General features: G+C 41.6%; 1 protein-coding gene across 1 annotated transcript in view; it reads left to right on the forward strand.

Annotated features, from left to right (window-relative positions):
• The first annotated feature begins 943 nt into the window (after positions 1 to 943).
• Positions 944 to 12,977, forward strand: part of LRIT1 (leucine rich repeat, Ig-like and transmembrane domains 1) — a 123,244-nt gene continuing 111,210 nt past the window's right edge. The window contains exons 1-2 of the mRNA XM_044055620.1: positions 944 to 981; positions 1,334 to 1,800. Coding sequence (XP_043911555.1) covers positions 944 to 981; positions 1,334 to 1,800 — 505 coding nt within the window. The remainder of the gene's footprint in view (positions 982 to 1,333; positions 1,801 to 12,977) is intronic.

Here is a 12,977-nt window from a genome sequence, read left to right on the forward strand (position 1 = left end):
AAGGTGCATAAGTGAACTGTGGATTTAGTGTTTCCTTACTGCTTGGGAGGCAAATGAGCCAGCTGTAATGGTCAGTGTCCAGATCAGAGCTGAAAGTTTGTGCAATTCTGGAAGCTGTACGGGGAAAGGGACATTATGGTGCTGGAAATGTTACAAACGTGAGTGGTATGGATGATGAATGCGTTAGGTAGCCTGGAGTGTGAAGGTAGGCCGATTGAAGTGACATTTTCATGGGAAACAAGGAGTAATGTTGATCATGATCTTGGTGTACAAGGCCATAACATTGAGGAAGCAGAATTTTGGGAAACTTGGGCATAGATCTTAGAGAGGTGATTAGTTGCAAACTGGGGGCAGTAGCTTCAACATGAGGTTCTCTACCATAGAAAGGGTCGTGTTGTCTTGAACAGTTTACTTGATTTATAGCATGGTATTATTCTGCAGAAACATATAAGAGGATATCAGGACAAATAGTGACGAGATGGACGTAGTGAGGGAGATTCAGCTGCAGGCACCCAGGATTACATAGCAATGCACATCTCTCAACTGTACAGATTTTCACAGAATGCCCAGAATTTTGCCTCATATTTTGGTCTGGTTTTCATAAAATTGTGGTTTTGTGAACAACTATTAGCAAACCATTCAGGTTTGTAGTTAGAAAATAATGACAGTCGTTTGAGTTTCAGACTTCATACTCTTCAGGAAAATCATGATAACGCAAAGCCTGTTATTATATCAACTTTCTAATCTGTAAGAGCAATATTTAAAAACTGTCCCCATTTTTGGGCCTTTGTCCAACTTTTATTTATGGCGTTGTCCAGATTTCTTGCTCAAAGAGGTTGAGAGGTCTGTAGCAATGTCTCCTTCTGACAGCAAGAATATGTATGTTTGTACTTAATGGAAGTGAGACATAAATACACGATGACATGACACTGATGCTGCTTATATGGTACTTGAGTGGAAAGGAACCAGCAGCACCTTAAGGTAAACTATTAAATCAAGGAAAATGACAATGTGGTCAAAGGCATGGCTATTAGAATGGACAGCATTTGGAGCATCTTTTCAAAAGATAAGTAAAGGGTAGAATGAGACGTGATCTTCACTCACGTGAAGAGTAGACACAGGAAAATCAGTGATCAGAGGATGGAGGAAAAGTGATGCATGATTAAGCAAGTTCTAAGATTTAGTGATATGCAAAATAAATTGATTAGACAGGTGAACCTACGTGTTTCCTGTTAACTTATGTTTCTACACTTTTCATTTCTTGAATTATAATGTTTTATGACTTAGATTCTTATCAGATTATCACTTAATTTTGTCTTTGTTTTACTCACAGAAGTGTACTTTGTAATGACCCAGATATGACTTTAATACCAGTGAATATTCCAGGAGATACCAGCAAACTTCAAATTGAAAAAACTTCAGTCAAGAGACTACCAGGAGAAGCTTTTCACTATCTGCAAAACCTGGAATATCTCTGGATGTCCTGCAATTCATTGACAATTCTTAGCTCAGACAGTTTATTGGGTTTATATGCTATGATAGAACTTCGACTGGATGGCAATTTACTCACTTCCTTTCCCTGGGAAGCATTAGCAGATGTACCAAAGCTAAGACTCCTTAACTTACACAACAACAAACTTCCTTCAATACCAGCGGAAGCAGCATTTTACCTAAGAAATATTACATTTCTGGATCTATCTAGCAATAAACTTATGACCTTGCCAACAGAGCTTTTTATAGCTTGGCAAAATTTCCAACCTGTTTCTAAGCCTTTCACTGAAAACTCAAAGTTAATTTTAGGTAAGAGCATCTAAGACTTTTTTACTTGTTTCATCTGATTACTGAGATTCAGTTTTAAGTGTTTGCTAACATTTATTGTAGAAAATGTTGAATAAAGCATTGTGTATCATTGTTTAAAAGTGACAGTATTATATGACAAAGGTAAGTGGACATCTAAGAACTGACTGTTAAAAGCTACAACAGAGAGCATGACTTTGCAAGTATGGGCCCCTAATGACAATTTCAGAGCTCCTGACATAAGCACATCATTGTTTACTATCAAAATCTCACACCTGCAATGTGTGAATGTTCATATTTTCAACCCAAAATGTCAGAAATCAAATCTAGGAACATAAACATGATTGAACAAGATATTTCAGGAAAGTTGACATCTCAGGAATGTCGACTTTACCGAAAATACTACACTTCCGGTCATGAGCAACGAATATATTTGTGTGCCCTCCCACACCCCCTGCTACTTATATATACAAACTCTGAGATTGCACTACAGTGAAGGAAAGGGTAAATTTCCTGGTCTCCACTATAGTGCGATCTGCATTCAAAATGCTGAATCCACAACAGCAAATGCTAATGTGCATTCGCTGTTGTGAGTTCAACATTTTGTTTTCGGTATTTTCAAATGTCGAACTAGGGCGTTCGCTGTTTTTCTTAACCTTAGCACTTGAATCTGTTTTTCCATGCTCAGCACTGGTTCAGAACTGTTGTAAGCACTAAATAAGCTACTAATTACTAAAAACCTCAGTCTTTCTCATTACCTAGTGGTTAATAGTTTTTGTATTTATCTTCCTCAAATTACTTTGAGGAAACAGCTCTAGTACTTACTTCCCTCACTTGCCTAGAGAAAAAAAGTGATTACCCAGGCATGTCTTAGGGACAGCTCCTGGTGTTCTGTCCTGTCTACCTGATGAATCTGGGCTTCTTGGGACAATGTAGCAATTGCCTCATGTACACCGACAACCCTCTCCTCCTACCACCCAGCACAACAGCCTGTGAGAGATGCATTTATCTAGCCAAACTGGAGGCAAAGCTCTGTCACCCCAAGACTGAACTTGTCAGTCAGGAGGAGAGACTAAACACTTGCTCCACACCACATTCATCACATAGTCCCATTATACCTACACCACCAAAACCGACACATAGATGCACAAAAACATTCTCAGAAGCTCTCAATAAGAATCTGCCCAAGCAACAGAGACCTCCAAAGCAGAAATGCAAGCAACCTCCACCCCTCATCACAACCAAAACGAGACATAACACACAGACTCAGTGTGCCATTCAACCACCACCCATAAGGCAAAACAATGTACCTAACACATTAGTCATAGGTGACTCTACAGTCAGGCACACTGATGTTTCACTCACCAGAATAGACAAGGAGAAGGTTACTGTTAACTGCCTGTCAGGTGCCAGGATCCTCCACATAACCCATGCACTCAGGTCACTCCACAACAAGGTGTGAACAACCTGAGATGCACCTCCCTGGACTACATGAAAAGAAACATGAAGGAGCTCTCCAATCTTGGAATCCAGGCAGGTATGATCCTAGCTCTGAGTAGCATCCTACCTATGCCCAGAATGATACCGCAGTACAAGGACAAAATGATTGACTTCAGACTTGGCTAAGCTTCTGGTGTCATTCTAAGGGGATCCAGTATCTGTCTGCCTGGGATGACATGGTCGACAGGCCACGATGCTTTGCCAGAGAGGCACCTGTTGCCCCTGGGATTCTGGATACTGGCTAAGGCTCTTGCTGCCCCTATAGTGCCTTTTTAAGCAAGGTTCAAATGACAAAGCCACCACCGTAACAGATACAAGCAAGCAAAAACTGAGGGTAATGCTACTCAATGCTAGAAGTCTAAATGTCAAAATGCACTCACTCGAAGCACTCCTTAAAATGGAGAAGATCGATATCTGTGCAGTGACTGAAATCTGGTTCAAGGTTCCAGAGACCACCCCTGCATTACCAGGATATAACTCATACCATACCTTTTGACCATTTAACCAGGACCAGAACACCAAAGGCAGAGGTGTGTCCATATTTGTTAAGAATAGCCACACCTTCAGGCTAGTTACCCAACATAATGCATCCAAAATTATCCAAGTACAACTAACTCTGGGCAAAACTGCAAGCCATATTGTAGCTTGCTACAGATCCCCCACCATGCCACAGGATTCCCACTCCTCTTTTCTTGATGTACTAGAAAATATCAGGGTTCAACCAAACACCCTAATAATGGGTGATTTCAATTACCCCACCATTAACTGGGAAAACTACTCATGTACCAACTCCTTCACTCAATGCTTTCTAGAATTCATAAACTCCAATGCCCTGGATCAACTTATCCACACCCCCACCAAGGGCAATAATATCCTTGACCTAATCATTACCAACATGAGTGACCGGTGTACCACACCTGAAGTCAACTCCTTGTTGGTCAGATCCGACCATAAACTAATCACCACATATATCCACATCCTGCCCCCACCCCCCATTAAGGAAACCACTGTAAAAAATCTTTTCAAAGCCAACTTCATGCTTCTTAAGACAGAAGTGGCCAACTTCACGACACCCATGCAGATGGACAATACAGTTACGACTGTCGAATTTTATACAAATGCACTGTATAAGCACTTACAGTAGTGCATGGCTTGTGCTATCCCTAATAGAACCAAGATGCTATCCTTACGTGCTATGTTAGCTTAGAAGATTTTTTCCTTACTCTTAAGCTAAAATGTATTTACTAGTAAAATTTGCTAAATCTTAGTAATGTACTTATGTTATTGTGATTTTATTCTGAAGTGTGGAGCTTTTCTCCCCGAGCCTCGACTGAAAATGGACATATAGCCAGTTGGACTAGCCCAGTCAACAAATGTAAAATAAATAAATAAAATAAAAAATAAATCCTCCAAAAAAGGAAGCCAAGCTGGTTGGTCCCCTGCTGTAAATAAACTCTACAACAGAAGGAAGAAACTGCTGCAAAAGAGAGTAAAATCCCATGAGTGGAGGAGCTTCCTGGTAAGCCTCAGTAAGAAGCTGAGATCCCTCATAAAATCCTACAATGCCAGCTACAAAAACAAGATTGCCACTGACTCTAAGGGCAACCACAAAGCATTCTATAGCTATGTCAAGAATCTCAATGGCAACACCCAGATCTGCTCTGAGTTACAGCACAATGGCATGAAAATTACGGAACCAACTGATATTGCCAACATATTGGCTGATAGGTTCACTGCTAACTTTACCCCCACCCCATAAAGGGCCCATATCCATACCAGAAGAATGCAGTGCCCCTGCAATCACAACTGAGCAGTAAAAACTGCACTCTCCAAAGCCAAGAACACAGCATCCATGAGACCAGACAACATCCCAGGCTGCGTTCTACATGAACATCAGAATGGACTGGCCCCCCACTTCATGACAGGCTTTGTACACACTGAATGGTGCACAGCAACAGTTATACTACTCCACAAAGGGGGAGCCACCATGGACCTCGGGAACTATTGCCTATTAGCCTGAAGAGCCTGGTTTGCAAAGCCATGGAATGTATCATCTTGGAACACATAAACAAAGACATTGGTAACCTCCAAACTCTGGACCCCACCCAGTTCAGGTTTGTGAAGGGCAGATCATGTCTCCTGAACCTGATTGACTTCTTTGAAACAGTCACCAAAGCTGTAGATGAGGGTAAGGCAGTTCACACAGCCTATCTTGACCTCGCCAAGGATTTCAACACCATCCCCCATTCTGGAATCATAGATAAACTCACTAAACTGGGCATAAATCCATATGCCACAAGATTGGTTGCCAACTGGCTCACTGACAGAACCCACACTGTAAAAGCTGCAGACTCCAAATCTGAATTCAAACCTGTGCCAAGTGGAGTACCACAGGGTTCAGTCTTGGGTACTCTCCTGTTTGGGATCTACTTCTCTGAAGTATGGGCTAACACAGAGGGCCTCTGACTAATGAAGTTCGCAGATGACTGCAAATTAGGTGCCATAGTTGAGTCCCCAAACGACGTGGACATCCTACAGAAGGGCCTCACTGAGACCGATGCCTGGTGTCACAGCCATGGCCTTAAGCTCAATGCCAAAAACTGCACTGTCATCCCCTTTTGTAAAAGCTCTGTACCCTTGAATTACAACATAGGCGGCAATCCACTTAACACTGAAGGAGTGAGACCTTGGGACTCAGGTGGACACTAGTTTCTTCTTTGATAATCACATTGCCACAGTAGTCAGGAAATCCTTCTATGTGGCACACCTCATCATTAAAGGGTTTTCATCCAGGAAAAACGAGGTCATTGTTCCCCTCTACTCAGCTCTCATTAGACCCATTATTGAGTACAACACCCCTTTTGGAATGTACCTCACAAGGCATCTGCAACAGCTAGAAAGGCCACAAAAATACCTCACAAAGGATTACGGGACTCAAACATATGCCCTATGCTGACCGTCTCAAAAAACTCCAGCTTTACTCCATAGCATATTGCCTACTCCGAGGTGATCTCTGCCTAACATACAAAGCTATGTCAAACCCAGAGCTGTTGGACATGCTACACCTAAAGAAATCCGAATCCCTCCGAGCTAAATGCTCTAGAGACCTAAAACTTGTCACCACAATAAACTGAACATGCTGGATGGATAGATTTTTGTCCCAGAGACTTCCCATACTTTGGAACAAGCTACCTATCTATGTGAAGCAGAGTTCCTCACTTGCACTCTTCAAGAAAAATCTTGATGAGTGGATGGGAAATAGGAAATTCACCCTGGGGATCACTTCTGTGGCCATGCTCAACAGGGGCAAATGGACATAACCTTCTTGGGTGGTGAAAGCCAGAGAACCTTGTTGGCTAGGCTTACATAGGCCCTTGGGCCATTAGCTTTGTGCCTACCTATGAACCTATGAATTTGGATGTAGTCTGATCACCCTTTTGATAGTAAACTGCACATCAGTGCTACTAGTATTGCAATGCAGAATTATACATTTCAGTTTGCATTACAAATTCTTAGATAACAAAAGAGTACAAGTCATAATGAAACCTGATGCATCTGTTCTCTCAGAGTAACATGAAATTGTACTTAAAACTCTTCATCCACAGTAATTAACAAGCACACTAAAGCCTTTCAGGAGATTGCCAGTTCTTGAAGGCGTCAGGAATTTTACAGTTTGTGTGTTATACTGATATGCAGGTACTTTATAATCTCATCAAATGGGTAGCACAACATCAAAAAGTTAGATTATTCTTAGCTGATAGTTTGCTGAATTTCATGTGTAACACATATATTTAAGACCGTTATCTCATTTCAGAGATGCTCTGTGAACATTTATCTGGTTAATAGGCTTGCATTAAATCACATAGGATGTAACAAAAGACCTCCTGATTAAAATGCAAAACAACAGGAAGTCCATTAGCAGCTTGTAGCCTTATCTCTCTCTACTACATGTTCATTTGCCAGGAAATCAAAAAATGCTAATGGAAGAATACTATGCTCTATCAAAGCCAACTGAGGGACACAACTAACTCTCTCTGCATTGGTCTATTGACTTGTTTGTCTTTTCGGCTTTTCCCAGTTAGGGGTCACCACAGCGGAACTCCGGTCCACTAATGATTGGCAGTAGATTTTTATGGTGCCGAGTTGCCAGCCCGACACCCAGTCTTCAGTGAGGGCACGCCCATTCACACATGTCTTTCGGTGGCCACTCAACCACGGGGAGGACACGCAGACTCCACACAGAAGGCACTCCAGCCGAGAATCGAACAGGAGAACCTCTTGCTGTGGGGCAACAATGCTACCGCTGTACCACCACGGCTGTCTATTGACTATTGCCCCATATCTGCTTTCTTCTCTCCCAGATATCTTGAGTCTCTCTTTAGATCAACCCATGACTATTTCTTAAGTACATCCTAGTGTCCCATCACCAACTCTATTAAATAGTATTCTCTTAAATCTTTAATTGGCCCTTTTCCAGCTACCACATCATTCTACCCTCTCATGCTCACGTTTTCTCCTCTGACTTCACCTAACCTTATTTCATTTCTTCCATTAGGTGTGCACATATCAAGTATGGGGATCATTTCCTCATATTCTAGCTCCTGTATAACTCATGCATGTTGTGTCTGAGTACACTTGGCAAATGCATAAACATGCCTGAATCATTTGGAATGGTCATTTGTAAAACAACCCGTCTTAATTAAATGTTAGCATATACTTCATATAAAATCACATGCGGTAATTTGGAAATGCTATTATTTTGAATATAACAGAGTTATCCAACACTTGTTCTGTCATTATGTACATATTATGGTACATGCAGAATTTTCTAATTTTGAATAGTTTACCATGTACAGCAAAAAGCCATCATAATGTGTATACATTTCTGTCACCTTGTATTATGTGGTATGTTGGTAGAGTCATTTGCAAAAATGTTGCAGTCATATCCATATAGCACACTAGTTTATTACTGACCATAAGTGCCTACTAGGTAGTGAGAACATCAGCCTATTAACAGTAAAAAAAAGTTCCCTTTCAACTTGACCTATTGACCCTATGAACTGCTAACTGCAAGTATTGCAACGGAATCTCTCAGAATCACTTTAAGTGCTTAACAATATGGAATGCATATACTTCACTATTCTGCTTACATCTCAAAATACACATCAGTGTAATGCACAGTAGTCAAAATTCCTCCATGTACATATCACTCAATATATACACAGCTGTGTGCTATTAGATTATTTTAAAAGCATAATTATATTTTGATTAACTTCCTGTCTTTTTTTGTTGGCCTCTTTTATGCAATTGTGTTGTTGCTCATTTTTGTGCATCTGTTAATATGTCCAAGATCCGTCCTGTTATTCTGGTAGTTGCCATTAGCCAGAACAATCAAACATATTGATGCTTACACAAGGGACATCATTTTGCATCTAATTTTGGTATTTCAAATGTTTTGGGTTTCTAAAACCACGGCAGGATTGCACCCCATTCCTGTGTCAGGGTAAGATTACAGTTCTTGAAATTGTTATTGTTTAAGACTTTGATGTCAGCCAAGAGTGCTTTTCTCAGCACCCACAAAGTCCCTAGAATTGCCTCCTCCTGCATTCACATGGAGATACATGTATCGGTAGCATAATGAAGTACAATGGCGAATCCTATTTTATTAGCCTGTTGCTCCTACCATTCTTGTAAATTTCCAGTTGTCCTTACTATTCAGTGCTCTAATTTCTGCTTACATATCTTGCCACATTACAACTTTTAGAGCCTTATAAGTGAAATTTACTGTATTTCGGCTTCTGTAACAAAAAAAACAATCCTATGTACTTGCTCGTTTCCCACCTTTTTCTCAAACTAGAATTGTCCAGATCTCAGGTTTACTGATTTCAGGATTGTATTTTGTGTTCTGAGTTGTCCAGACCTTGCAGAGATAGAAGGAAGTCTTTCTGCTTATCAGTGAGAGTAGTAAGTTCTGAGCAGCTGATCTGTCACTAGAGGATTGGTTTCCATCTCTGGAATTGTATTTTTTGGCCGTTTTGGGCTGCTTCTATCCCTTTCAACTTTCTGACTTAAAAACCCGTGTTTGCACAGGTTTTGGCTTATTTCACCTCAGCGGATCCTGTTTGGGCATCTTTCAGAATTCTACAGCAGCAGAAAGAAGAGAGTGAGAGAGACTTTGCTTGATTATAAGTACCTGTTTTTGCTTACTTCAGCTTGATTTTGCTTGCTGCACTTTATTACAGCCATTTTACAAGCTTTTGTATTTAATTTAACTCTTCTCTGCTGATTTTGCCTACTGCACTTTATTAAATTGTTTTTTTTCAACTGTATATACAGTTACAGGCTACACACTCAAGCATGATAGCCTTTTAGAGCCCTATAAGTGAATTTTACTGCTGCATTTATTGTATTTATGTTACAAAAAAACAAACCCCAAAAATTCCTATCTACTTGCTTGTTTCCTGCCTTTTTCTCAAACTAGAATAGTCTGGATCTCAGATTTGCTGATTTCAGGACTGTATTTTGTGTTCTGAGTTGTCCAGACCTTGCATAGATAGAAGGAAGTCTTTCTGCTTATCAGTGGGAGCTCTAAGCTCTGTGCAGCCTATCTATCGCTAGAGGAGTGGTTTCCAGCTCAGGAATTATATTTTATTGGCTATTTTGGGGTGCTTGTATCCCTTTCAACTTTCTGACTTAAAAACCTGTGTTTGCTTGGGTTTGCGTGTCGTGCAGCTCCACTAAGCTAGGGTAAACTATTACCAGTGCCATAAAGTCTGCTCTTCAAATTTTCCCTTAGATCTTGCTAGCTTTCATCTCTGAGCACTCAAATCTGACCTCTAAACCCAGCACTTGCTCAGAACCTCTTGCAGCTGTCCTTGTAAGCATATCAACTGCTAGTACCACTAACAAAAACAGCTTCAGTACTTAAAAGGAAGCAAAACAGCTCCAGTACTTAAATAACTAAGCACGTATCCAGGCATGTCTAAAGGTCAGCCCCCTATGCTTTCTCCTATTAACCTGGTGAACCTGGGTATACTGAGGCAATGTAGCAATTGCCTTATGTACACAGACAACCCTCTCCTCCTACCTCCAAACACATCCACTTGTGAGAGATGCACGTACATAACTAAACTAGAGGCCATGCTCTCTCAAACCAAGACTGAGCTAGCCAGTCAAGAGGAGAAGGTTAACACATACATCACACATCATAGAACACACAGCTCCCGGATCACACACTACCACATCTCTCACGTAGCAACACAAAACACACACCCACTTTTGCGGAGGCTCTCAATAAAAATCTGCTCAAACAACAAAGACCTCCGAGGCAGAAACGCAAGCAACCATCTCACACAAACACAACCTTCAAGACACATAGCCCACATAAACAGTGTGCCACTCAGCCCAAGCCCCTATGGCAAAACAGTCTATCCAATACACTACTCATAGGTGAATCAATAGTAAGACACACTGACGTCCCACTCACTAGGTTAAATAAGGAGAAAGGTATGGTCAGCTACCTGTTGGGTGCCAGGATTTGCCACATAACGCACACACTTGGGTTTCTCCACAACAAGTACAGATATGACTCAGTCATTGTCCATGTTGGTGTGAACGACCTAAGATGTACCTCCCTGGACTACATGAAAAGAGACATGGAAGAGCTCTCGGATTTTGTAGCCCAAGCAGGTATGACCCTAACCCTGAGTAGCATACTACTGTCACCTAGAATTATATCACAGTACAAGCAGAAAATGATTGAATTCAACAATTGGCTAAGTTTCTGGTGCCATTCAAAGGGGATCCAGTATCTGTCTGCCTGGGATGATATGCTCAACAGACCTCGATGCTTTGTCAGGGATGATATGATCGACAGACCTCAATGCTTTAACAGAGATGGCCTGCATCTGTCACCCCTGGGATTCCAGATACTGGCAAAGGCTCTTGCCACCCCTATAGTGCCTTTTTTAGCCAGTACCCTGAAGACAAACTTACCACCATAATAACTGCAAGCAAACGCAACCTGAGGGTTATGCTACTCAACACTAGAAGCCTAAATGTCAAAATGCAATCACTCGAGTCACTCCTTAAACTGGAGAACATCGACCTCTTTGTAGTAACAGAGACCTGGTTCAAGGCTCCAAAGAGCATCCCAGCGCTACCAGGCTACATTGCATATCACATCTTTTGGCCCCTAAACCTGGACTGAAGCCCTAAAGGAGGTGTGGACCGAAGCCCCAAAGGTGGTGGTGTATCCATCCTCATAAAGGATATGCACACCTCCAGACTGGTTGCCCAATGTAATGCATCAGCGATACTACAAGTACAACTAACACTGGATAAAATTGCAATTCAGGTTGTAGCCTGCTATAGATCCCCCACAATGTCCCAAGACTCCCACTCTGCATTCCTGAACACTCTGGAACTCATTAAGGTTCAACGCAATACCCTTATACTGGGAGACTTTAACTACCCCCAATTAGCTGGGAAAATTACTCCTATTCCAACTCATTTGCCCAATGATTTCTGGAATTCATTAATTCCAATGCCCTAGACCAACTCATTCTCACCCCTACCAAATAGAAACATTCTCGATCTGGTCATTACAAACATGGGGGATCGTGGCTCTACGCCAGTAATCAACTCCTCCCTGGTTAGATCTGACCACAAGTTAATCACAGTTTATATCCAAATCCCATCCTCACCCCCCATGAGGGAAACCACAGTGAAAAACTTCTCCAAAGTCAATTTTGAGCTTCTAAAGACAGAAGTGTCAAACTTCACATCATCCATGCAAATGGGGAAAGGATGTATGGCCACTGAATCATACACCAAGGCACTGTGTGAGCATTTACACAAGTGCATGGATCAGACCATACCAGACAAAACCAAGATCCTGTCCTCCAAAAAAAGGAAGCCAATCTGGTGGTCCCTTACCATTAACAAACTCTACAACAGAAGGAAAAAAACTGTTGCATAAAAGGGCAAAGTCCCAAGACTGGAAAAATTCCCTTGTAAGTCTCAGCAAAAAACTGAGATACCTCATCAAATCCTCCAAAGCTAGTTATGAAAACAAAATTGAAACAGATGCCAAAGATAACCACAAGGCATTTTTTTAGTTATGTCAAGAATCTGCATAACAATACGCAGAGGTGCTCAATACTGCACAACGGCACCACTTATACTGAACCAACAGATATTGCCAATATCTTGGCCGACAGGTTTAGTGCAAACTTTACCCCCCACCCCCTAAAGGGCCCATCCCAATACCCGAGGAATGCCAAATCCCTAATATCATGGCTGCACAGGTAGAAGCCCACTATCCAAAGCCAAAAATACAGCTTCCATGGGACCTGAGAATATACCTGGCTGTTCTACGTGAATTACAAAGGGAACTGGCACCACACCTGAGTGCCCTGTTCAACCACAGACTCACTTCAGGCTTTGTTCCCACTGAATGGTGCCCTGCTACAGTCATTCCACTCCACAAAGTGGGAGCGACTACTGACCCAGGAAACTACCACCCCATCAGCCTGATGAGCCTAATCTGTAAGGCCATGGACTGCATCATTATGGACCTCATAAATAGGGATATAGGGAACCTTCAAACCCTTGACCCCTCACAGTTTGGGTTTGTTAAAGCCAGATCATGTCTGCTCAACCTGATAGACTTCTTTGAA

This window comes from Protopterus annectens, chromosome 14.part0, assembly GCF_019279795.1.
Source record: "Protopterus annectens isolate FY-2018-M chromosome 14.part0, PAN1.0, whole genome shotgun sequence".
Classification (NCBI taxonomy): Eukaryota; Metazoa; Chordata; order Ceratodontiformes; family Protopteridae; genus Protopterus; species Protopterus annectens.